The following is a 25,666-nucleotide window of genomic DNA, read 5'->3' on the forward strand; positions in this document are numbered from 1 at the left end:
TTATTTGACAGAGAGAGAGAGAGTGCATGAGCAGGAAGAGGGGCAGAGACAGAGGGAGAAGCAGACTCCCCATTGAGCAGGGAGCTGATGCGGTACTCGATCCCAGGACCCTGGGATCAGGACCCGAGCTGAAGGCAAAGGCTTAACGACTGAGCCCCCCAGGCGTCCAGTCTTTGGTCTCCATCTTTTCCAAGATGGAACCAGTGCAGCAACAAGAAGGACCCACATGACACCAGACATGGGATATTTTCACTACAAAAGCAGAAAATTATAGGGGCAGATGAGTGTGGTGGCTTAGGGTGGCTGCTTCCCAGAAGGAAGCAGCTAAAGCCAGTGAGAATGGGCAGATAGGCTGGTACTCATCTCAGGCTGGTGCTCTTCATCCTCACCCCCAGAGTCTGAGCTGGGTATTATCTAGGCTGTTAGATTGCTTAAAAGTGCCACATCCTTATGTGTCTCTACTTTTGGTGTTTTATTAGTTTCCTGGGGCTATTAAACAAAGTACCACAAACTGGCTTAAACAACAGAAATTTATTGTCTCAGTTCCGGAGGATAGAAGTCCAAGATCAAGAGGAGATAGGGTTGGTTTCTTCGGAAGGCTGTGAAGGAGAATCTGTTCCATGCCTGTCCTCTAGCTTCTGGTGGGTTACTGAAAATCTTTGGTGTTCCTTGGCTTATAGATGCATCACCCCACCTCTGTCTTTATGTTCACATGGTTTTTCCCTGTGTGCGTTTCTGTGCGTCCAAATTCCCCCTTTTTATAAGGACACTAGTCATATCAGATTAGAGGTCCACTCTCCTCCAGTACGACTTCATCTTATTTACATTTACAATGACTCTATTTCTACATAAGGTCATTTTATGAAGTCCTGGGGGTTAGGACTTCAACGTATGAATTGGGGGTGGAGGGTGCATTCAGCTAAAGTTGCAGGAAAATCTTGCCCCATCTCTGATTAAGAACTTCTCCTGACTCCCAGGTACGTACAAAATGAAATGTAAAGCTTGATGATTTGCGAGGGCCTTCAAAATCCAGGCTGCAGGAACCTGACAGTCTCCCCCTCCGACGCCCCACCGCTCCCCACACCGTCAACCCCCATGCAGCAGCCATTCTGGAAGATTCATGTGGAACCTTATATTCTTGCCCTTTTGGGCAAGCTTGGCTCCTATCCGGTCCCTGCCAGACTCCGCTCCTCTGTGCAACCTTCCTTGCTCTCCCTCCCTTCCCTGTCTGTCTGTAAAGGCCGAGATACAGAATGACTAGCAGAGCATCAAGAGAGACGTGTCTGTCCCCCATCCTCCCCTCCAAGCATGCACATGTTCTCTCCGTGCCACGGGGCCTCCTCTCACGATTCCTTGGCTCTGTGTTTCGAGTTCGAAGACGCCAGAGCCGAAGTGCCCCAGCGCCAGGCTTCTAAGGCGCTCGGGCTCTTTATAGTTCGAAGGACTCTCACGCCCCCTGCAGGATGGGATGCGACCACACAGAACAGAGACCGGCCACATTAAGAGACTCGTCTTTATTGCCCTTTTTCTGAGGGCTGACACCGGGCGGACAACGAGGAGAGGGCAGGGCCAGAACAGGGCAAGATCAAAGGCTCAGACTCCGGACCGCCCTCCAGGCGCTGCAGAGGGGGCGGCAGCGGCCGCGGGACACCGGCGCCCGAGGCAGGGCCGCGGCGCTGGCTCTGCGCCTGCGCGGCGGCCCATGGTCAGGATGCCGGCCGCATGGTTGCCGCTGGCCTGCAGGAGGCGCTGCAGCCGGCCCTGAAGGCCGGGGGGCCCGGGCCGCCGCTTGCCCAGGGTGAGGATGCCGGCCGCGTGGTTGCCTGCGCCGTGCAGCAGCTCGTAGAGGCGGCAGGAGCACGTCTTCTGGCGGCAGCAATCCGGCAGGGGCTGCGCGGCCGCCCCGGGCGACAGCAGCGCGGGCGGCAGCACCAGCAGCAGCAGCAGCGTCACGGCGGCCCAGGGGACCTAGGGAGACACGAGGCCAGGCGCTGGGGGTCTTCCCGCCGCGCCCGTCTCCAGCCCCTACGCCCAGGCCCCGCCCAGCTGGCTCCGCGCCTCTCCCCGCCTGCGCGCCTGCCTCGCGGTCCGCGGGTTTCCCGGCCGCTGCGCAATGCTGCTTCTGTAGGAGGGCTCGTCTCTGGCTCCTTTACCTGCTCAAGCCTCAGCACAGCATCTCCTCCAGGAAGCCCTTTGAGGCCCCCCTGGGCAGGGTGAATCCCTCTTTTCTGGGTACCCTTAGTCCCTCGTACCCCCATTAAAGCGCTTACCACTCCACCTGAAAACAGGGTGTGTGAGCCTGTCTGCACCAGAAGTTTGTTCACTCAGGGAAACAGAGGCCCTGTATAGTCCCTCCCCGAACAAACACGTGCGAATCAAGGGCTGGCAGGTTCCAAGGGCTGGCAGTCTTGTCAGCCTGCTCCCTTGCCAGGGAAATTGCACTCTGTCGCTTCGGACCTGTTTCCTACCCTCTCAGGGGACACAACTTCATCCCTTGTGAACGGGTATTAAATAATTCCTACAGGGCAGGTTTCAGGAGAGGGACACGAGACAGGTGCAAACACAGCCCCCCGAGGTCTCAGGAGAAGGTGCTCAGTCCTGTGCTAGCCCAGGCCGGCTCTGCGCCAAGGCTCCACCCAGTCCCCTGCCTCAGAGCCCACATGGAAAAAGACCAAGAGCAGACACCTCAGCCTTCTTTCCAGCCCCCGCCAACCCCACGGAGCAAGCATTCTCATTGCCCATCTGGTATGATGAGTCACCCCTCTCTCCCTGGGTCTTTACCTTTGTAGAGGGAAGGCTCATGGTGTCTGAAGCTCAGAGTGGGGTAGCCAGGAAAGGTGTCTGCAGTGGTCTGGAATAGCCAGGAACTCTGAGGCCGTTGACTGTGACCCCAGTCAAGAGCCTGGGGTTTATAGTGCTCTGACGTGGTGGGGGACAGACGGGTACTTGCGTCCACTCTGGGGCCAGACAAAGGCAAGTCTAAGATTAGCCTCCTGCAGGGGGGCCGTCTCCAGGTTGGACCCAAAGAATGGCCGCCAAGGCTCTCAGAAGCGGGAGTTTGATCATTGTGCCCCTGGTGTCCCCTTTGTCCATCCGCCTGCTCCCTGGAGATGGGCCGGTCTCCTGGCACTAATGAGGCCACCTTGCACCCAGGAATCTGGGAGCACAAAGGAGGCCTTGGCTGGGGCGCTGGCCTGGGACAATGAGGGGGGTGGGCAGCTGCTAATTAGGGCAGGAGAGAAGGCAGCTGTAAGCCCCACACCCCACATGGTGTGTGCGGTGGGGGGAGGGCAGGCAGGCAGCAGGCCTCCCCCTTCTGCTCCTTGTTGCTGTCCCTGGGGTCTGCCAGGCTCCTCAGCCCTCTTCCTTCATGGAAAAGACTTCTTAGCCATCTCTCCCTTCTCCCCCCCCCACCCCCCGCCCCGCCCCACCCCGCTCTCTCTGTCCCTCTGCTCCTTCCACCAACCTCCAAGGTGGAAAATCTTGGAAATTGAGCCTGGGCAGGGGGAAGAAAGCAGCGAAACCTGGTGCTGTCCTCTGACCTGCCCAGTTTCCTTCCTGGTCAGGCTGCCTGGAGTGGGGGATGGAGTCGCCAAGAGCGAGCCACCCTGGGAAGGACTGTGCCAGCTCGGAACCAGAGTCTCTCTTGGATACGGGGAATGTCTGTTGAGCACCTGCTCCTTGCGAGGCCCTACACTGGGCCCTGGAGGACCAGTGTGCATTGGACCTGGCCCAGTTTTCCTGGAGCTCCAAAGTCCAGGTGGGGAGGCAACCCGGCATAATGATAGCTCAGTGGGAGAAAGGACCCCAAAAAGGCCTGGCATGCAAAGTGGATTTCCATCAGGTAAGTTTAGGGAGAAGGCATTCCACAGGAGGCACAAGTTGAGCAAAGACTTGGAGGTGACAGTGCTTAGCTCATGCGGGATAGTAGGGTGTGATTGTCATAGTTGTGGCTTCCCTCATAGGGGAGAGGTGGCTGGACAGATAAGTGAGGACCAGGGTGGGTCAAAGGGTCTTACAGGCTCAGCTGATTGGTCTCGATCCTGTGGGCACTGGAGAGCTATGGGAGGTTTTAGCAGGAAGGAGTCGTGGGGCTGATGGGGGGCTGGGTGGCTTGGATGGGGTAATCTCTGAAGTAATTCAGAGACAGAATTGGAGACTTAGCAACTGATCGGGAACTAGGCCATGTTACTTAGGAGGAGCTGTGGGGCCTTGGGTGAGCCTCACAGCCTCATGAAGCTTCAGTTTCCCCATGGGTAAGATGGACAGTTAAGCCACATGGTCTCTGGGATTGCTCCCTGTTGGGATACTTCATGATTTTGCAATACAGCCCCTACCCAGGAAAGTGATTTGTGGGGGCGCCTGGGTGGCTCAGTTGGTTAAGCGACTGCCTTCGGCTCAGGTCATGATCCCAGGGTCCTGGGATCAAGCCCCACATCGGGCTCCCTGCTCTGCGGGAAGCCTGCTTCTCCCTCTCCCACTCCCCCTGCTTGTGTTCCCTCTCTCACTGTCTCTCTCTCTCTGTCAGTTAAATATATAAATAAAATCTTTAAAAAAAAAAAAAAAAAAGAAAGTGATCTGTGGGTGTTGGGCCAGACAGGGACCTGTGCTAAGCCAGGGCAAGGGAAGTTAGAGAGCAGTCCTTCCACATTTTGGATCAGCTTGGAGTGGAAAGAGGTGCACACACACTCGGGGCCTACCCCAACCTGGAGTGGGGAGTGGGGGGAGAGCCCTGGTATCCAGAGCTGAAGGTGGAGGGGGAGCCAGGCAGCGCAGAAACAGAGCAAATGGGACTATTACAGTTTCTCCATAAGCAGGCCCTGAGTCAAGAATCTGGTGCAAGAGGTTTATTTGGGAGATGATCCTAGAAAGCAGATAAGGGAGTGGGGATCGGAGGGATGGAAGGAAGGAAAACCAGTAAGAACTGTGTTATTGAGAGGGTTATCACTGTGGGCAACTGGAGCAGAATACACTTCAGAATTGTCGCACTGAGGGACAATGATGCTGGGGTCTTTTTCTCCAACTCCTGTTTCTTGTAGACAGAGGGTGGCTTCCAAGAGCATTAACTGCCAACACTTGCAGCCTGCACAGTGCACTGGGCTGGATGACACGGGAGCATCGGCATGTTCGGGAACTCTAGCAGTGTCCTCCGGAGGGGGCCACGGGGCTCCAGGCAGGCCCCTGCAGGCGTCTGCTGACGTCAGCTGCTCAGCATGGGCTGACTAGGTTGGACCTCCCTAGGGCCTGGCAGCTCTGATGAGCCACTGTCAGGTAACAGAGTCAAAGACCCTGGCCAAGGGTTCTCATCCAGAGAGGCCTCAGAGGAAAGAGCGAGGTGGCCTATGAAGGGGGATGGGCCAGTGGGCAGGCCTCAGCTCAGGACAACACCCTCCTCTGCAGACACTGGGCCAGATGCCTGTGCCTGAGGACCCGGAGCATCTCGGGAGGAAAGGGGGATGAGGGGCAGGCTGCAAGGGCGGCCCGGAGTTCTCTGAAGGCCCCATGCCCCACCAGGTGAACTCTGGCAGGGCCCACGCTGCCCCGGAACCGCAGGGACTTGTAGCGGGGGGAGACTTCCTGAAGGCAGTGGTCAAGCTGGGAACAGAACGGCCTGCGTGAGGCTGGGGTGTGGCTCTGTGGATGTGGGGCACCTGATGATGTCAGCATGTGCATGAGAGGCGTTTCATGCATATGCATGTGTCCGTGGGCCTCATCTCCCCCCTCCCCGAGCCCCCAGGGAGTTTTTCCTCCCGCCCCACCCCTCCCCATCCCTGCGCTGTGCCCCGGGCACCTGGGGGCATGCAGAGTGAAGGGGACATGGAGTCACATCCTGTCCCTGTCTTGTTTACCTTGTCTCGGTTTTCCTCTGACAGGTTCCTCAGCCCCCTTAGTGCCACAAACACCTCATAGTGGGGAGCAGAGCCCTCGGAGGAATCTGTAGACAAACCCCCAGGCACACATACTTTTGTGAACAGGACAGCTTCCAACACCAATGTCTGTGCCCCGGCCTGTCCTACCCCACTCCGAGGTTCACGGGAGAAAAGCAATTTCTTGGCAGAGAGGGGGGTAAATGGGGAGGAAGCCAAAGCCTAACTGTTGCTATGAAACAGGTGAGGAAAGGAAAGGGGGACAGACTGCAGCAGGAGGGATGGGAGTTAGACATGGGGAAGGACTTTTGTGAGGAGCAGAAGAGGCGGGGTCTTACCTCTTTCCTAGAGTTCTTCCTTCAGGATGGGTATGGTATGGGCGGGGGGGTGCAGCCAACTCAAGAACGGGGGGGGGAGGGGCAGGAGCTGATGGAGAAGCTTACCCAGAATGCTGCTCTCCACACAACTATGGTCTAACAGTTTGGCCCCTGGCCACTGCCCTACGGCCCGGCCCAGGGCCTCAGAAAACACGTCCTCTTGAATGTCTTCTCCCCGCACATTCAGGGCCTGGCCCAGCCTGGGGAGGAGGAAGGGAGAGGCAGAAGGGCCTAGGGCACAAGGACAGCCCCTAAGCTCCCCTGGGGGGTCACCTACCTGCAGACGAACCTGACGACTGGACACTGATTGTAGGCACCAACCACCTGTACCACGTCACCCAGGCGGCACCTGACAAGGTAGTGGTGGTGGTGAGCTTAGCCCAAGGGCCCATTAGCTCATGTCCCTGGCCCTCAGTAGGGTCACAGAGGGCCTGAGGTGACCTGGGAGTCAGCAGGTGATCACCTGGTGAGGCCGGTGTGGTTGGTCAGCACCAGCTCGTACTCCTCGCCCTTCTGGGCCTCGGCCAGCAGGACAGTAGAGGCAGCCTCTTCTTGGGCTCCTTCCTTGACTGGGAGCAGCTCGATAAAAGGAGCTCCAGGGGGCAGAAGGTAGGGCCCACGGGGTTGCTCTGGCCATAGGTTCAGGCCCACGACCCCTGTGGGGAGCAAGCAGCCCTTCCACTGGTGGTGCTGTTGCTTTCTGCTAGGGAACAGCCCCTCACCCTCGACCCCAGGCCCCGATTCTCTGAGCAACTGATCCCACTGCTGCCCTTCCACCCCTCCTTCCCAGCTCCTGCAGGCTCTGTGCACTGCCTCTAAAGCCCTGATTGGGAAGAGGCAGTGGTTCTGGGGGCGGCAGACCCTTGGGTAAATGCTGGTGCTGGGTGAATCTGTGCAAGCCTCGTAACCTCCACGAGCCTCAGTTTCTGCACATGTAAAATGGAGCTGCTGCTGTTGGGGGCGTTAAATGAGGTGACTGTGTAGGGCTCACTACTTGGCAGCTAGCTGTGTGGCCTCTGACCCCTGCCCCCAGCTCACTGGCCCTGAGTCCTGCTGACCTCCAGAGGCGGCGTAAGCGGGCGAGAAGAAGGCTAGCCCTTGGCACCACAAGGCCCCCAGGGCAGCCACAGCCTCTGCCTGGCCTCCTGCGTCCAGAGTCACCACCACCTGTAGCTTTGGCCAGAGTCGGAGGGCCAGTCCTCGGGGCCCCAGCTCTAGGGCCTCCCGCAGCTCCGCCGCCCTCCTGGGGAGAGGCGGCCCTGGGTTCCCGGCAGCCATTGCTTCAGCCAGCTCTTCGCCATCGGCCTCCAGGCCCGAAAAGACATCCAGGAGTTCGGTGGCTGTCCCAGCTTCCAGTGCTCGCAGCCCTGGGGACCTCAGTGCCTCTAGCAGCAGGGCCCCAGGGTGCTTGGCCCCAGGGGCCCTAACAACCTGGCCCAGGGCGTGCCAAGGCCAGGGGAGAGGGCGAGGCCAGGGGGATGTAGGGGTCACACAGGCAATGCCTCCTGGAGCCAGCACTTCTGGGTAGGCCTTGCTTAGGGCTGCCAGACCCAGCAAGGTGGCCTGGGGGGGAGACGAGAGAGGGTGTCGGCCCTGGGCCTGAGCCAGTCTCTGAGCCCCCAGGTTGGGGGTTCTTTGCCCACCCCAATGGGAGGGTGGGGCTGCAAGCAGGGGTCTCTGGTGGAGCTAGACTCCAGCCTTCTCAGTTTACCTGCAGGGAGGCCTCCCCGTAGTACTGGGTTGACATAGGGGGCAGGAGCTGCCCTCCACTTTCTTCCTCCTGGGCCTGGCTGGCCTTGGTCAGAGGGAGATGGTTCCGGAAGGTGTTTGTATCTGTAGCCCCAAAGACATCATAAACTTGTCTTGAAGCCAAAGTTGCCCAAGAGTTTCAGGCAAGATTGGTAAGACCCTTGAGGAAGGAACCCAGCATAGGCCTGGGGCAAGGCTACTGGGGCCCAGGAATGGAACATGCATCTTGAACAACCCTGAGCCTGGGTAGGGTCTTTGTGTTGGGCCCCTCTGGGCTGGCAGTAGAGGGGGAGAAGGGAAGTCCTCAGGTTCTGGAATCTGATTTCCTGTGGCTTTTCTGCTTGGGCTGCCTCCCCAGACCCTTGGAAACACACCTGTGGTCCTCCAGAGGGGACCGCGGGGCCTTTGGGCTCCTTGCAGACACCACCTCAGGGCCTGCTGCTGGCTCCGGCCTGCACGCTGGGTGCTCTGCTCTAGTCTCCGCTGCTGCCAGGCAGCTGCCCAGCACAGGGCCCCCCTTGCCACACGGCGCTGGAGGCCAGCACGCCAGGACAGCCGGGCATCCTGGGGCTGCCGCTGCCGGAGGATGTCCAGGGGCAGCAGCAGCAGCAGGAGGAGGAGGAGGAGGAGGAGAAGGAGAAGCAGCATCTCCAAGCAGCTCCTGGGAAGAGGAAGGGACCCAAGTCCTGGTACTGGGGGGAGGAGAGGATAACCCATTTCTCCCCACCCCTCTTAACCCCACTGTGCCACACAAGAAACCAAGGAAAAAGGAAGTCTGGGAGGAAGCCAGGACCCGTCAGGCAGGTGACGCAGAGGAGAGGACATCAAGGCTTTGGAGTCCCACTGACCTGGGTTCAGACCCTGGCTCTGCCACTTGGTTAGCTGTAGGGCCCTGGGTAAGTAGCTAGCTCCTCTGGGCTCCGTTGCCCTATCTGTAAAATGGGAATAATAATAGCCCCGCCGAAGCTACAGAAAGGGTCTGACATGGTGCCTGGCACACAGAGACTGCCCAGCGAGCGCCGTGTCCAGCCCACTCCCGAGTGAGTGGCTCTGCTTCATCCCAGGATCCTCCCTGTCCCAGCTCCGGGTCCCTCCTGAGCCCCGGGCGGTGGTTCCACATCCCACATGCACCTGTCACAGCCCACTTGTGCCCACTCTCAGCACCCAGGGCCCTCTGGGTCCTCCGGTTTGTGTACACGGCCAGCCAGAAAGATGGAGCCGTGGCTTTAAAAGGTGGGGCCCGGATGGGGAAATCCGGCCACGGGCCTGAGGGAGGAGCTGGGGTGGGGGGGGCTCTTAAAGGGGCAGTTTGCCTAAGGGCTCACGTGCGGGAAGCCAGCCCAAGCCCGCAGCTGGGAGGAAACTCCCCGCAGAAGTGTGGTCTTCAAACTACTGCAGGTGAAGGAAGAGAAAGCTGAGCGTGGAAAAGAGCGCCATGAAGCAGGTTGAGTTAGGAGAAGGGCGCACCCCAGAAGAGCAGATTCAAGCTTGAGAACTGTTTAAAAAACAAAATTTTCTTCCAATCCAGAAACCCTCTCCACAAAGATCTACGAGCTTTCCCTGACAAAGGTAGTAGAGAAAGGAAGCACTTTTGTTATTGAGCAAGCACAAACCAGAATGGGATGCACATCACAGGCAATGGCTAAGAGATTGCAAAGGCAGAAGAGAATCTCCCTCCCTTACTTAGCCAAGCCGCTGGAACCCATTACACACCTGTCCAATAACTAGGGGCGCCTGGGCGGCTCAGTGGCTTAAGCAGCTGCCTTCAGCTCAGGTCGTGATCCCAGAGACCCGGGATCCAGCCCCACGTGGGGCGCGGGGGGGGGGGGGGTCCTCCCTGCTCCACAGGAAGTCTGTTTCTCCCTCCCCCTGATCTCGAGCTCTCTCCCTCTCCCTCTCAAATAAATAAATCTAAAAAATAAATAAATAAAAAGATAAACAACTAGTCCTCAGGGAAGGGGACTTGACAGAACCATCTGTCACATGTAGCTCATCCCAACTTTACCTGGTAATTGGGGTCACCATCGGTGTTAGCTAACAGGCTTTATGCCAAGGGAAAACAAACTTCTCCCATCTTTATGACATGACGTCTTTTTGCAACTTGGAACAAGGTGCCCACTTCAGTTAGGCTCCTACCTACCCTCCCACTGTGAAGTTTGAGAACCTCTGCTCTAGAATGAGGTTCTATCTGCGGCCTGTGGTTAAGCCCTCTCGGCTCCTGTGCTCTGGACCCAGGCTCTTGAACACTAAACCCCACCCCCCCCCGTCAACCCCTCATCCATCTTCCAGGGGTTCTCTCTCCCTTTCACAGTGGAGCTCCTTTGCACAGTTCTGCTCTGGCTATCAGGCCGCCCCACCTTGATCTCACCCCTTTTTATTTCTTGTTTAGGTCTTGAACTTGATTTTTTAGAAAAACAGCTTTATTAGGTATAATTCACATACCATATGAGTCACTCGTTTAAAGCAGACAATCCAATGGTTTCTGCTATATTCACAGATCTGTGTAACACCAACAGTCAATTTCATAACATTTTCATCACCTTGAAAGTAACCCCATATCCTTTAGCTAACACCCCCCCAGTCCCTTCCCACCTCCCCACCCCCAGCATAAGCAACCACAAATCTACTTTCTCTCTATATAGATTTGCCTATTCTGGACATTTCATGTAAGTGGAATCATGTAACGTGGTCTTTTGTATCTGGCTTCTTTCACTTAGCATGTTTTCAAGGTTCTTCCATGTAGTACTGTGTAGGAGTAGTTCATTGCTTTTTATTGCCAAATACTATTTCATTGTATGGCTATGCCACATCACATTTATTTACCCATTCATCAGGTGATTGGCATGTGGGTCATTTCTGTTCTCTAGCTACTATGTATAATGCTGTTATGGAGATTTGTGTACAAGTTTTTCTGTGGACATATGTTTTTATTTTTCTTGCATGAAAATGTAATGAATGCAAGGGATTTATCACATTCCAATGAATGGAATAGCTGGGTCGTATAGTAACTCTTTGTTTAACTGCTTAAGGAACTGCTGAACTGGTTTCCATAGTGGCTGCACCATTTTACATCCTCACCAGCAGTATATGAGGGTTCTGATTTCTCTACATCCTTGCTGACACTTGTTATTATCTGACTTTTTTGATTATAGCCATCCTAGTGGGGTGTGAAGTAACTTGAGTCTGTTTTTTTGTTTTTTTTTTTTTAAATAGGCTCCACACCCATCATGGGGCTTGAACTCAAGACCTAGAGATCAAGGGTCATGTGCTCTATCAACTGAGCCAGCCAGGCACCCCTTGAGACTGTTTTAATTTGCATGGTCCCAGATGACCAATGATCAAGCATGTTTTCATGTATCTATTGGCCATTTGTATAACTCTATGAAGAAATGTCTTCTCAGATCCCTTACCCATTTCTTATTGGGCTATTTGTCTTTAAAAAAAAAAAAAAAAAGATTTATTTATTTATTTGAGAGAAAGAGAGAGGGAAAGAGCGCCAGCAGGGGGAGCAGCAGACGGAGAGGGAGAAGCAGGCTTCCCACCGAGGAGGGAGCCTGATGTGGGGCGCCATCCCAGGACCCTGGGATCATGACCTGAGCCAAAGACAGACGTTTAACCATCTGAGCCACCCAGGTGCCCCTCTTTTTTTTTTTTTAAGATTTTATTTATTTTTTGACAGAGAGACAGTGAGAGAGGGAACACAAGCAGGGGGAGTGGGAGAGGGAGAAGCAGGCTTCCTGCCGAGCAGGGAGCCTGATGTAGGGCTCAATCCCAAGACCCTGGGATCATGAACCTGAGCCGAATGCAGCCACTTAACCGACTGGGCCAACCAGATGCCTCTATTTGTCTTTTTATTATTAAGCTGTAAGAGTTCTTTATACATTTTACATTCAAGTCCCCATCAGATAGATGATTTGCCAAATATTTTCTTCCATTCTATGGGTTGTCTTTTCATTTTCTTGACAATGTCCCTTGAAGTACAAAATTTTCAATCTTGGTGAAGTGCGATTATCTACTTTTTCTTTTGTTGCTTGTGCTTTTGGCGTCATAACTAGGGATCCATCATCAAATCTGGGGTCATGAAGATTAACTTGTATGTTTTTTCTAATCGTTTTATAATCTTAGCTCTTACATATAGGTCTTTATTTTTTATGGTGATAAAATATGCAAAAGGTTTACCATTTTAACCGTATCAGTCATCACCACCATCCATCTCCAGAACTTTTTCATCTTCCTAAACTGAAACTCTACTCATTAAACAATAATTCCCCATTCCTCTTTCCCCCCAGCCTCTGATGACCATGATTCAATTTTCTGTCTTTATGAATGTGACTACTCCCAGTACCTAATATAAGGGAAACCGTGCAATATTTGTCTCTATTTCATTTGTCTAATTCATTCAGCATAGTGTCTTCAAGATTCACCTATGTTGTAGCATGTGTCAGAATTTCCTTCCTTCCATTATGTCTAGACCACATTCAGGTTATCCATTCATCCACTGATGGACATTTTTTAAAAATTTTTTTTATTGAACTGATGGACATTTGTGTTGTTTTCATCTTTTTGGCCATTGCGAATAATGCTGCTATGAACACCGATGCACAAATATCTATTTGAGTCTCCGCTTTCAATTCTTTTGAAAATATACCCAGAAGTGGAAGTGCCAGATCACATGGTGATTTTCTGCTAACTTTTCAAGGAATCTCCATGCTATCTTCACAGTGACTGCACTATTATACATGCCTACCCGCAATGGACACAGGTTCCAACTTCTCCACATCCCCTTCCAGTTATTTTGTTCTGTTTTGTTTTGCTTTGATAATGGCCAATCTAATGGGTAAGAAGTGGTATCTCACTGTGGGTTTGCATTTCTAATGATTGACCGAACGTCTCTTGGGTGCTTATTGTCCACCTGTGTATCTTTAGAGAAATGTTGGTTCACATCCTTTCCTTTTAAAAGTTGTTGTTGTGTCTCTCTCTGTCAAATAAATAAATAAAATCTTTAAGATTTGACAGAGAGAAAGAGACAGCAAGAGAGGGAACACAAGCAGGGGGAGTGGGAGAGGGAGAAGCAGGCTTCCTGCCGAGCAGGGAGCCCGATGCGGGACTCGATCCCAGGACTCCGGGATCATGACCTGAGCCGAAGGCAGATGCCCAGTGACTGAGCCACCCAGGTGCCCCAATAAATAAAATCTTTTTAAAAAGAAGTTGTTGTTGCAGAGTTCTTTATATATTCTGGATATTAATCCCTTATCAGACATACGATTTACACATATTTTCTCCCAATCTTGGTGCCTATTCCCTCTGCTAACAGTGTCTTTGATGCACAAAAGTTTTTACTTTGATGAAGTCCAATTTATCTTATGTTGCTCATGGTGTCATGGCCAAGAAATCATTACCAAATCCAATGTCATGAAGCTTTCTATGGTTTCTTCTAAGAGTTTTATAGTTTTAGCTCTTACATTTAGGCCTCTGATCCATTTTGAGTTAATTTTTGTATGTGATGTCTGGTTCCAACTTTATTCTTTGGCATGTGGCTATCCAGTTGTCTCAGGACTACTTGTTGAGAAGACTATTCTTTCCCCATTGCATGGTCTTGGTACCCTTGTCAAAAATCAGTTGACCTGGGGCACCTGGGTGGCTCAGTCGTTAAGCGTCTGCCTTCAGCTCAGGTCATGATCCCAGGGTCCTGGGATCGAGTCCCGCATCAGGCCCCCTGCTCAGCGGGAAGCCTGCTTCTCCCTCTCCCACTCCCCCTGCTTGTGTTCCCTCTCTCGCTGTGTCTCTCTGTCAAATAAATAAATAAATCTTAAAAAAAAAAAATCAGTTGACCATAGACACATGGGTTTCCTTCTGGACTCTGAATTCTAGTCCACTGATCCATATGTCTATCCTTATGCCAGTATCACACTATGTTGATTACTGTTGCTTTGTAGTAAGTTTTGACTTACTTATTGTGAAGTGCGACTACTTCAACTTAAATTCTTCTTTTTCAGTTAGTTATTTAGGAGTATATTGTTTACCTTCCATATATTTGTGAATTTTCCAGGGCTTGTTATTGTTTAGTGAGTGGCTAGATCATTTTAGAGAGTCTATCTACTTCCCACACCCCTCATACATAGTGTGAAGCTGGATGAGGGGAGGGGGGCATGACAGAGGCAGGCTGTAAAACAGAACTGATATTGTTCAGTAAGGGGGTACAGACTTGAGTGTGCCCACAGTCACCCTAGCATAACAGTGATTTTCATAGATCTCTTTCCCTGACCACACCCAGCTGTTAAGCTACTCGCACTGTTCGCGGATTGCTATCTATTTTTCAACAATGCTTTGGGGAGTAAATTGCTCCACAAACTGATCCAATCAAATTCAGGCTTCTCCGAAGGGACAGTTTCACGGCCAGTGTTTGAGATTTGTCCTGACCCCAAGTGAGCTCCTCCCAGCTGTCTCTTTCCCCATCTCTCTGTAGCACACTAGCTAGCCCCGTTCAGGCTCTATCTCCGATGAAGCTATTGTTCTCCTGCCATTTGCCTTTCACCACAACCTCCAGTTTTCGAGAATACCCTTAAACTTGAACTTGTCTTGCAAATGAAGTCAGTTCCTTGAAGGATTTGAAGTTCTGTTTTACAGCCTGCCTCTCTGTCATGCCCCCCTCCCCTCATCCGTACACATCTCTTAGCCCTGATCATCTCTTCTAAAATATTTAAAAATATTTTATTTGAGAGTGAGAGAGAGAGCATGAGCGGGGGGTGGGGGGGGCAGAGGCAGAGAGAATCTCAAGCAGGCTCCACCCAGAGCCCAACACCGGGCTTGATCTCATGACCCGGAGATCATGACGTGAGCCAAAATCAAGAGTTGGACGTTTAACCCCCCAGGCGCTCCAGCCCTGATCATTCTTAGGCTTCACAACCACATGTCTCTTTGGACATTCCAACTTACCTGATTTGCACCCAACCTTCCTCTCAACTTGCTCTTCCACATCTTCCCCTTCTCATCTTACTGAGGAGGATCTCTATCAATTACTTCCCGAGCCAGAAACCTGGAATTATTCTAGACTCCAAATCTGTCCAACATTAGCCACTATGTCTGCATATTAGGCCTCAGGGCCACTGCTGTGGTATTGTCATCTGTAGAACCTCATATCCTCCAACTCAGACTTGAAACAGCCATCCCTGGCTTCCTTCTTTGCCTCCCTCCAATCCATCCTACACACTGTCATGGTAGGATTTCCTAAAATGAAACTCTGGTCATTCCCTTGCTTAAAGTCTGGTAAGATTTCTTCACTTCCATTATGTTCATGTGAAGTTTAAACTCTTAGCCTGGCACACTAGGCGTCATCACCCCCCCCCCCCCCCCAGTTCTCAAAGTGTGGTCCTTGCCCTCACACCACCTGGGAACTTGTTAGAAGGCAAATTCTCAGGCTCCACCCCAGGCCTACTGACTGGGAAACTCTGGAGTGCAGCCCAGCCATCTGTGCTTTAACCGGTCCTCCTGAAGATTCTGACGCGCGCCTGGGCTGAGAACCACGAATTACCCTTTATCCAGCCATATCCTGCCCTCCTCCATCCCCAGCTGCGGCCTGTGCTGGTCTCTCTGGCAGAATGCCTCTCCTTAATTCCTATGTGTTCTTTAGGAGTCAGCTCAAGCTAATTGGTGCCCTTCCTCCATGTTCTCTTGTATTCAGTAATGGCCTCAGGATAACTTTATTGCAGCACGAGCCAATATCCTATCATGATTGGTTGTGTGGCTGTCTTTCCCCAGCCATAATCCTCTTGAGGGCAGAACTATTTCTTGTCCCACATACCATGCCCGGTGCAGGATGGGCACTTGAAATGTGAAGTTTAAGGATGAACTTTCTTTCTTTTTAAAGATTTTGTTTATTCACTTGAGACAGAGAGAGCACGTGCAGGGGGAGAGGGAGAAGGAGAGGGAGAAGCAGGCTCCCCACTGAGCAGGGAGCCCAACGCCAGGACCCTGGGATCATGGCCCAAGTCGAAGGCAGACGCTTAACCAACTGAGCCACCCAGGTGCCCCAGGGATCAGCTTTCTAACGGGAAGAGTGTGGAATCAGGAGGCAGGAGATACAGACTATCATTCTAATTTTTAAAACATCTTACGAATAGGAAGGTCAGAAATGCCCCTTCTGCTGTCAAAGCTGAAGACATTCTCTCTGAGGCCAATTCCCAACTAGTTCTGCTTTTCACAGTCACACTGATGATTTCAAATATATCCCTATCAAAACTACCCTCTCTCACCACCTAATGGAAAAAAAAAACAGAACTCAGTATTGTCCCTTCAGAGGAAGCCTTTATTGTAACATAAAATACACAATTTTGTGACTGCCCCAAATTGTACACAATACTTTTTTGGTGGCTATATACTAATCTGCCTCAACACTAAAATATGTATCTGAAATAATTTCACGAAGTTTTAAAAAGAAAAATTATAAAAAGTATACTTCCACTTTGTTATATTCACTTTTAGTCTCCCCACCCCCCTACAAAACCCTGCACATACCACACATCGAAACATTTTGATGACGTGTGTGTGTGTGTGTGTGTGTGTGTGTGTGTGTGTGTGTGTCTGGGAGCAAGTGAGAGGCAGGTGGTCAAGACTTGCCACTGCCTCTTTTGTGATTTGCAGGAACAGGGAGAAAAGAGAAAATACAACGCAGATAGCGAGCACACCTTTCAATCAAAAATCTCTCCCATCTATAGGCACAGCCTCAGGGAAACTGAGGACAGCTCAGCAACTGTACAAGCACGGGACCCCTACACTCAGGGCAGCTACTTTTCAGTACCGGCAACCCCAGTGCTAACTGTAAAGGGCAAGCTCTGCCCTCAGCATCCCTGGGGGCTGGGTCTGCTATGGGGCTGGCGGTGTGGCAGTCCCCGCCCGTCAGGGCTGCTAAACTCCCAGCACGGCACTCACAGGCCAGCGTTGGTGAAGCCTGAGGGACAGGCAGGTGAGGGTCCGAGAGCAGTCCGGCTTCCTTTTCCCCTTTCCCCACTGCTCTGATCCTCACGGGTGGAATTTTAATCAAATCTTGAGGGCTTAGGGCTTAAAGGGCTTAGCCGCATCCTATGTCAATGCTGGTATCGTGGAGGGGTCGGCCTGCTCCTCAGAGGCAGAGAGATTCTACTGCCTGGCATAGAAAAATAAATCAGTGTATGAAACCAAGCCAGGGCAAACAGCAGCTTTTAAAAAGTCATCTTCCAATAAATAATTTACTACAGAGGAATATTTTCCTTTAACATCAAAGCACTGATGAATTCGGAAGTCATTTTTGTAAAAAAAATATGTTTATTTACTCACATGTATAAAAATAAGGTTTTTAGGGCCATTCTCTCCTGGGTGCAGTCATTGTTGGAGAGGGGGCCAGGGCTGAGTGGATTATAGGCCTGCCCCAAAAGCTGTATCTGCTGCCCCTCTTCCCACCTGACTGCCACAGCCCATTCCTTCCATCTGATGTAAAGCTACGGAAGAAACTGTGGACGTTATACTGAAGCTGTTTTGTTTTGTTTTTGCAGCTTACCAAACTTCCCAGGAAACCCACTGACTGCATTTCCCCAAATGACCAATGCCCAACACCCGGCAGCCCATACCAAGTGGGCAATGACCTCGTGGAACATGCTGGCCCTGGGTTCAGACTGTGTTCCTGCCACCCCCTCCCCAAGACAGCCTGTGTGAACAGTGAAGGGAAGCGAGGTGACTTGGGTATGAACGACACAGGACCTGCCACAGGAAGAAAGAACTGTGATATCAGATGAGGGTGGGAAGAGGAAAACAAGAAGTCTCAATTTAGAAACAAAACACCACCATGTGCAAACAGCCACCATCAATGAGCCGTGGGGTGGCTGCACTTGAGCAGAAGGATGGGCAGCCCGGAGGGCAGGTGCCCCAGGGAGCAAGGCGACTTCCTCAGCACCCGTGGGTCACGGCTGGGCCTTCCACTCTGGCCGTGATAGAAAGGACATCAACACAGTAAGCTGTGGGTATGTGACCCTCTTCTCCGGTTCATCACACGTGTCTGCACGCGCTTACACACGGAGAGCTGAGTGGCAATTCCACGGAGTGGAAGGAAGGAGGGGGGCGGGAGAGGACACGCAGATGGGTTAGATGGGTTAAGGGTTATTTAAAAAGCCACTACCCATCGGACAACCCACGACTTCCCTTGCCCCAACAATCACCAGACATCCCCCCTTTACCCATCCCTATCCAGGAAAACGGGCGGGGGAGAGGGAAGGTGGGAGGACGGCTTTCTTCTTCAAAAGGCGGTTTCTACAATTCAAAGGAAAGCAGAGACAGTCACGGTTATGTATCAGTTGCTTGGCAGACACAGTGACAAACCTCACGGAGCGGAGGTGCTTTCTCCTCCCTTTGTCCTTCTCTTACTTGAACAGACACAGGGCCACGTTCCAGGGTTCATGGAACTACTGCCTTTCACAAGGTTAAAACAACCACAGCCTCTGTTTGTGGCTCCAATGCTGCGACTAAACTCTGCACAGCAAGGGGGAGAAATAGCCCAATGTGTAAACTCACACACTCGCGTGCGCGCGCGCACTCACACTCACACACGCACACTCACACTCACACACACTCACACACACTCCCTGCACTGGTGCCACCATGCACAGAAACACTACAGTCACAACTAGTATTAACACTTCACATTATGACTATTGTTTCCAAAGAGAAGCGATTCATGGAATTAAAACATCCACAAGAGTAACTCCTCTGGCGAGGACGAAGAAGCTGAAGATGGAGAACGGGGGGTCACGACTGCGCGTGAGGGATCCACTGACTGTCCATAGGTCGGCCTAAGAGCTCCTCCACACGGCGTGCCACATCCATGGTGTCGTCCAGATCAAAGTCCCCATCGTTGTCAAGGACAGGGTCAGGGCTTCGAGGGAAAAGAGAAAAGATGAAGGGAAGGGAAAGGTTGTCAGAGGCCCAATAATGAGGAACAGAGACCAACCCAAGCCCCAAACCCCACCAGGTGCATGGCCCAAGACTGCCTATACCCGCTGCCTAGGCTTCGTGGGAAAAGACACTCATGATCTAAACAGTGGAGAGTAGAGTCCTTTGCTACCAGGACAGACAGCCTCAAACTAGAATACCCACCCCAGTTGCCCCTAACCCTGGCTGTCCACACATCTAAAGCCCATCTGATCTTTACACAGAACAAGAAAAATCTCCATTTTGGGAGAGGGGAGTAGATGACATTTGCTCAAATCCACCCTAAACTACCAGTATCTTCTGGCTGAATCTCTCTCCCACCCGGGTACATGCTGGAGCCCGGCCTGGGTGGTCTCAGACCTACAGGAGCTCTGGGTCCCCTTGCCCACCAGCCCTCCCGGGGCCCAGCCTGAGGCCAGGTGCCCACTTCCTTCCCGCGGAGCCCCATGAGAACACAACCTACTTCTGAGGATACATGTTATAATGAGCCTGGGGGCACACGGCTGGGGAAGGGGCCTGGTCCATGTAGGTGGCGCCGGCCCCGGCAGAGTCTGCAGACGCACTCACAAACCTGCAGGACAAACACAACAGAGCCTCAGTGGCCTCCGGGCAGCAGCTGACTTGGGGAGGGGTGGGCAGGGGGCATTTTTACACCTTTTTTGGGGTATAGAAGGACAAAGTGCCCACTGGGCCTGGGACTCCAGCTGCAGGAGTGGGGCCCTGAGTCCTGGTCCCATTGAGACTAAGCCCAGTTCCCTCTCCAGGGTTGAGCCAGGCTTCAGGGGGGAAGGACGGGCTGGGCCACGGAGGGCCTGTGAATGGGAGGGGCAGCAGTGAGGGGTGAGGGGTGAGGGGGACCAGGGGAAGAGAAAGGAGGCAGGAGGAGACCAGAGCTGGACCCTGGGTACTTACTCAGGGACCACTTGCTTGATCTGTGGCTTCACGTATCCGTCCACTGCTTTAGCTGCCGAGGGGGGAATGGTGATGAGAACCAAAGTTCTCAATGAAATTAAAATACAATCTCCCTTAAGAATCACATCTTTTCTCAGGATAGGACACAACCACCTAATTTTATCTTAGGATCTGATACAAGCACTTAATATTTTAATCTGTTAGGAGAACCTGGTCTAGAAGAAGTCTCAATACTAAAACTGTAAGTTAAAATATCTTCTGAGGGGCGCCTGGGTGGCTCAGTCGTTAGGTGTCTGCCTTTGGCTCGGGTCATGGTCCCAGGGTCCTGGGATCGAGCCCCGCATCGGGCTCCCTGCTTGGCGGGAAGCCTGCTTCTCCCTCTCCCACTCCCCCTGCTTGTGTTCCCTCTCTCGCTGTCTGTCAAATAAATAAAATCTTAAAAAAAAAAAAAAATCTTCTCAGTTGCCTTGGATGTGTTAATAAATTCTTCAAGCCACAGAAAACATATACTTCAGTACAAATTTAAACCAAGCATTAATTGTACAGTAAGTATAAAAAGAAAAAGTATCTTAAAAGTTTAAAGCTATAGATGTAGCAGAGTGGCAGGATTTACTTTGTGTCCCAGGGAAAAAAATTAGGAGGAGAGCAGAAGAGGACCAATTTTCTTTTTTTTTTTTTTAAAGATTTTATTTATTTATTTGATACAGAGAGACACAGTGAGAGAGGGAACACAAGCAGAGGGAGTGGGAGAGGGAGAAGCAGGCTTCCCGCGGAGCAGGGAGCCTGATGTGGGACTCGATCCCAGGACCCCGGGATCATGACCTGAGTCGAAGGCAGATGCTTAACAACTGAGCCACCCGGGTGCCCCACAGATTTTCAATCATAGAAAAGAAGAATGTTGTCATAATTAGAACTGCCCACAAAAGAAATGGGCTGTCTTGGGAAGAACTGATTTCCCATCACTGGAGACCTTTTTTTTTTTTTAATTTTTTTTTTTTAAGATTTTATTTACTTATTTGACAGAGAGAGAGACACAGCGAGAGAGGGAACACAAGCAGGGGGAGTGGGAGAGGGAGAAGCAGGCTTCCCGCCGAGCAGGGAGCCCGATGCGGGGCTCGATCCCAGGACCCCAGGATCATGACCTGAGCCGAAGGCAGACGCTTAACGACTGAGCCACCCAGGCGCCCTCCCATCACTGGAGACCTTTAAGCGGAAGGTATACAAACACTTGTCAGGGCGTTCTACTGAGAAATCAAAGAGAGGAATGAATTTGACTTGATGGTCCCTGGAGTCACTCTGACTCTTGAGTATCTCCTCTTTTAGGAAAGGGAGTATCATTCAAATATCTATGTGCTCTTTTGTTTCCCTGGGGTTTCTGCATTTGGGGGTAATCTGATGGTCACTCATCCTGTACTGTCCATGCCCCGTGGCTGGTTAAGAATGCTGGTGTGTCTCTCTTCCACCCTCCGACAAGTCCCCACTGGGATGTGGGAGGTCAGGGGATAAACCCGAGAGTGGTCTGGTCAGCCGTAGTTACCTTTTTAAAAGAATGACTGTGGAAATCCAGTTAAGTGAGCCTGAAGTCGTTGAATAAAGTCTTGTTTCTTGGCTATGTGAGTATGGGAATACGTATAGTCCTAACAATGTTAGACAATGAAGATGACACTAAGGTCAGGAGGATGAAGAGCTTGTCAGTGATATAGTCCAAGATAGTGAAATGCTACATGGTTCACAAGTTGCTTGTTATCCTAACCAGCTTCTTCTAAGGCTTCAAATGTCAGGAGCTACCTTTTTATAATACTGCATGCTTTTTGTGCTTTATAGTTTATAGAGAATTTTATGGATTGGCAGAAAAGATAAAAACCAAAGAAATGCTGTAAAAAATAGGATTTAAAAATCTAGATTAGCTGTGCTAACAAAAAGAAACAATGATAGGTTTAATCCAAAGTACCACATAAATCTAGGGGCGCCTGGGTGGCTCAGTCAGTTAAGTGTCCGACTTTTGATCTCAGCTCAGGTCACGGTCACAGGGTTGTGGGATCGAGCCCCAAGTCGGGCTCCACACTCAGTGGGGGAGTCTGCTCAAGAGTCTCTTTCTCCCTCTCCCTCTGCTCCTCTCCCCTGCTCCCTCTCATAAAATAAATAAATATTTAAAAAAACAAAATACCACATAAATCTAAAAACTTCTGGTTTATTTTGCCACTTGGAAATATAACCATCATTGCAGAGTGGGAAGACATGATACAAAAGACAGACACTATAAAGGAAAAAGGTTGATGGATTGGGCTGTATAGAAAATACAAGTTTTGTACTTTAGCAAAATAAAACTTCAGTGCTAGAAGAACAATGACATACTGAGAAAAATGTTTGCCATATATAATAAAAGGCTTATTTACTATGTAAAAATACTTAGACATCATTAGGAAAAAACAGAACTCCAAAAGAAAAATGAACAGGGAATATAAACATACTTCACAGAAAAAATATAAACAGCCAGTAATATGGAAGTTAGAAATTCAGACTCTGGAGCTTAGACTGAGCTCAAACCCTGGTTTGGTCACTTCCTAGCTGTGTGGACTTTGGCAAATTATTTCACTTCTCTTTGCCTCAAATCCTCATATGTAAAGTGAGGAGAGTCACAGGACCTACCTTGCATACCTGTTTTGAGGATTAAATGAGACAGTACGTGAAATGTGCTCAGAAAAGTGCCCAGCACACAGTAAGCACTCAGCAAATGTTAGCTGCCATTATTACTCTAGTTACTACTATATTATGAAAAGATGTTGTGACCTTACCTAGAATCAAAGAAATGAAAATAAGAACTAAGACATTTTTATGCCAGTCAGATCGGCAAGCATTAAATCAGTGAGCAGAATCTATGATTGGCAGGGGGTGGAGGAGCAGGTACTCCAACAGACATCTGTGGGAGTGAGGACAGATTACGATTCTGTAAATGTGTGTCAAGAAGCTTAAAAGGTATATATACCCTTTGACACAAATTCTACTTTAGGAGTTTATCCTAGGGAAATAGTTGAACAGGATGCATGCACCAGGTTATCTCAGTTAGTTTATGTATGTATGTATGTATGTATGTATGTATTTAGTAAGCTACCCCCAACGTGGGGCTTGAACTCACGATCTTGAGATCAAGAGTTGCAGGCTCTAATGAATGAGCCAACCAGGTGCCCCAGGTTATCTTGATATTATTTCACAACAGAAAACTGTGAATAACCTAAATTTTAAGTCTCTCAAATAACTGACATCAAATCACCATACAATGGAATTCTATGCAATCAGTAAAGTGATGTTGTAAGATTATATTTACAGACCTGCAACTCTGCCCATGGTACATTTTTAAGTGGGGAAAGAAAATCAGATCACAAAAGATGATATATGCTGTGACCCAAAACATTTACTGGACTCCAAGCCTGACACGATCTGGCCTCCCTATTGCTCTGCCATCACCTCCTACACCTTCTTTCCAGCTCATTCAGCTCTAGCCTCCTGGGCCCTCATGGAGTCTTTCAAACACACCAACCTCACTCCTACCTCAGGGTTTTTAAACTTCTCTCAACCTAGAAGGTTTTTTGTCTAGATCTTTTTAAAGATTTTATTTATTTATTTGACAGAAGAGAGAGCACAAGTAGGCAGAGTGACAGGCAGATGGAGAGGGAGAAGCAGGCTTCCCGCTGAGCAAGGAGCCCGACTGGGGACTCGATCCCAGGACCCTGGGATCATGACCTGAGCTGAAGGCAGACACCCAACGACTGAGCCACCCAGGCGCCCATGTCTAGATCTGTGTGTGGCTAGCCTCCTTACTTCCTTCAGCTCTGTGCTGACAGCACCTCCTCGGAGAGACCTTGTCTGACCACTCTATGGAAATGCCACCCCTATCCTCCCTGTCCTATCTCTATCTCTTTTCCATGCTTTCTTGTCTTCATAGCATCCATCACTAAATAAATCTATTTGTTTGTTGTCCTCCTTCCACTACTAGATTGTAACCTCCACACAGGAAGTACTAACAAGCATCTGGTGACTGACTGAATGAAGGATACATACCTACACAGATGGGAACAATAGTCACCGAATTTTTTACAGTGGTTAATATATAGATGAGAGATGTTATGTGATATCTGTTTTCTTTTCCATACTTTTCTGGAAATTTTACAATTAATACAGAATACTTTTATGATCAGAAAACAATAAAACCATCTGTTTTGAAAAACAAATTTTATCTTTTTTAAAAAATATTTTATTTATTTATTTGAGAGAGAGAGAGAGAGAGCAAGCAGGGGAACAGCAGAAGGAGAGGGGAAACAGATTCCCCGCTGAGCAGGGAGCCCAACATGGGGCTCAATCCCACGACCCTGAGATCATGACCTGAGCCGAAGGCAGACGCTTAACAAACTGAGCCACCCAGGCGCCCCAAATTTTATCTTTCTAATTTTGTTTGATCTAAGCTTGTTTTAAAAACAATTTGAAAAAAAAATAATAAAAGCAATTCATTCCCTTCAATTTGATATTTGGGGTTAGCAGCAGATATGACTGAAGAATACAGTCCGGGATTTACAACTCCCCTGAAAAATGCTCACACAACAATACTAAATACTGATTGTGTAGGTTTTCATGCAAGACAGAAAGACACACATACACACACAAAACTAAAAGAAAACTAAAATCACAACAAAACCAAATCAGAATGCGAACATTGTTACCAGTGGCAGGCTCGCATGGAACTGGTGTGTAATATTTGGAGTACACTTCATCTTTTGGCCGATCAGGAAACACGTAGATAAGGTAATTCAGGTCCCCCAAGCGATCGGCCAGGGATCGGATGGAGAAATCTCTGGTGGTAAAAGGCATCAGGTTCCAAAACATTCTTTCCTCTAGAACAATAAACAGAATAATCATATTCTAAGCACGATTTCTAAACAGGAAATCTTAAAACCCAAATATACTACAATTCAAAGCTCTCCCAATAAAGATCTCCATTTAAAAATAACCACAGGTTGGGGCACCTGGGTGGCTCAGTTGGTTAAGCAACTGTCTTCAGCTCGGGTCGTGATCCTGGGGTCCTGGGATTGAGCCCCACATCAGGCTCCCTGCTTTGCAGGGAGCCTGCTTTTCCTTCTCCCTCTGCCTACCGTTCCCCCCTGCTTGGGCTCTCTGTCAAGGTAAATAAAAACTTAAAAAAAAAATTAATAATAAATAAATAAATAAATAAATAAACAAACAAAGTAACCACAGGTTGCAGGTCACCTGGGTGGCTCAGTCTTAACGGTTAAGCATCTGACTTTTGATTGCCGGCTCATGTTGTGATCTCAGGGTCATGGGATGGAGCCCCACATTGGGGCTGTCATACAGCATTCTGTCCACAGTCTCAGGGCTTGGGCTCCACGCTCAGCCGGGAGTCTGCTTGGGGTTCTCTCTCCCTCTCCCTCTGCCCCTACTCCTCTCCACTCTCTCTTAAATATGTGAATAAATTTTTTTTTAAAGATTTTATTTATTTGAGAGAGAGAGCACGCATGAGAGTGGGGGAGGGTCAGAGGGAGAAGCAGACTCCCCGCTGAGCAGGAAGCCCAATGCAGAACTCAATCCCAGGACTCCGGGATTATGACCTGAGCCAAAGGCAGTCGCTTAACCAACTGAGCCACCCAGGCACCCCAATATGTGAATAAATCTTAAAAAAAAAAAATGACCAAATTACCACAGATTGTAGCTCAAGTCATTTATAAAAGCCATGGGGAGATAAGCAGGTAATGCATATAGCACTTCCCTAGAGATCCAATGATCTCAGGTAGTTTC

General features: G+C 50.3%; 3 protein-coding genes across 9 annotated transcripts in view; all 3 read right to left on the reverse strand.

Moving 5' to 3' along the window:
* Positions 1 to 1,480: 1,480 nt before the first annotated feature.
* HCRT (hypocretin neuropeptide precursor) lies at positions 1,481 to 2,913 on the reverse strand. Its single transcript, XM_025861719.2, has 2 exons — positions 2,782 to 2,913; positions 1,481 to 1,968 (listed from the first exon to the last, which is right to left on the reverse strand). Exons 1-2 carry the CDS (start codon positions 2,800 to 2,802, stop codon positions 1,594 to 1,596), a joined length of 396 nt encoding a protein of 131 aa, XP_025717504.1. The 5' UTR covers positions 2,803 to 2,913; the 3' UTR covers positions 1,481 to 1,593.
* Positions 2,914 to 4,832: 1,919 nt separating this feature from the next.
* GHDC (GH3 domain containing) lies at positions 4,833 to 9,230 on the reverse strand. Of its 2 annotated transcripts, XM_025861957.2 has the most exons (10): positions 9,125 to 9,230; positions 8,842 to 8,925; positions 8,368 to 8,654; positions 7,956 to 8,077; positions 7,303 to 7,807; positions 6,708 to 6,900; positions 6,522 to 6,593; positions 6,311 to 6,444; positions 5,850 to 5,935; positions 4,833 to 5,595 (listed from the first exon to the last, which is right to left on the reverse strand). In XM_025861957.2, the coding sequence occupies exons 3-10, from the start codon at positions 8,639 to 8,641 to the stop codon at positions 5,377 to 5,379; spliced, it is 1,605 nt and encodes a 534-aa protein (XP_025717742.2). In that variant the 5' UTR covers positions 8,642 to 8,654; positions 8,842 to 8,925; positions 9,125 to 9,230; the 3' UTR covers positions 4,833 to 5,376. The 2 variants fall into 2 exon arrangements, with proteins under 2 accessions (XP_025717742.2, XP_025717743.2); XM_025861958.2 differs by lacking the exon at positions 8,842 to 8,925 and having other exon boundaries at positions 9,125 to 9,223.
* A 7,047-nt stretch (positions 9,231 to 16,277) lies between these two features.
* The window catches only part of STAT5B (signal transducer and activator of transcription 5B), a 111,293-nt gene continuing 101,904 nt past the window's right edge, over positions 16,278 to 25,666 (reverse strand). For 5 of the 6 annotated variants that reach the window (XM_073889542.1, XM_025861788.2, XM_073889541.1 and 2 more), the window contains 4 exons: positions 24,577 to 24,747; positions 19,862 to 19,913; positions 19,413 to 19,520; positions 16,278 to 18,893 (listed from right to left, as the gene is read on the reverse strand). In XM_073889542.1, coding sequence (XP_073745643.1) covers positions 18,767 to 18,893; positions 19,413 to 19,520; positions 19,862 to 19,913; positions 24,577 to 24,747 — 458 coding nt within the window. In that variant the 3' untranslated portion in view covers positions 16,278 to 18,766. Of the gene's footprint in view, positions 18,894 to 19,412; positions 19,521 to 19,861; positions 19,914 to 24,568; positions 24,748 to 25,666 lie in introns of those variants that run through there. The other variant, XM_073889543.1, reaches the window with a different exon arrangement.

Source organism: Callorhinus ursinus, unplaced genomic scaffold, assembly GCF_003265705.2.
Source record: "Callorhinus ursinus isolate GAN/ISIS: 27379988/994484 unplaced genomic scaffold, GSC_fseal_2.0 scaffold108, whole genome shotgun sequence".
Classification (NCBI taxonomy): Eukaryota; Metazoa; Chordata; class Mammalia; order Carnivora; family Otariidae; genus Callorhinus; species Callorhinus ursinus.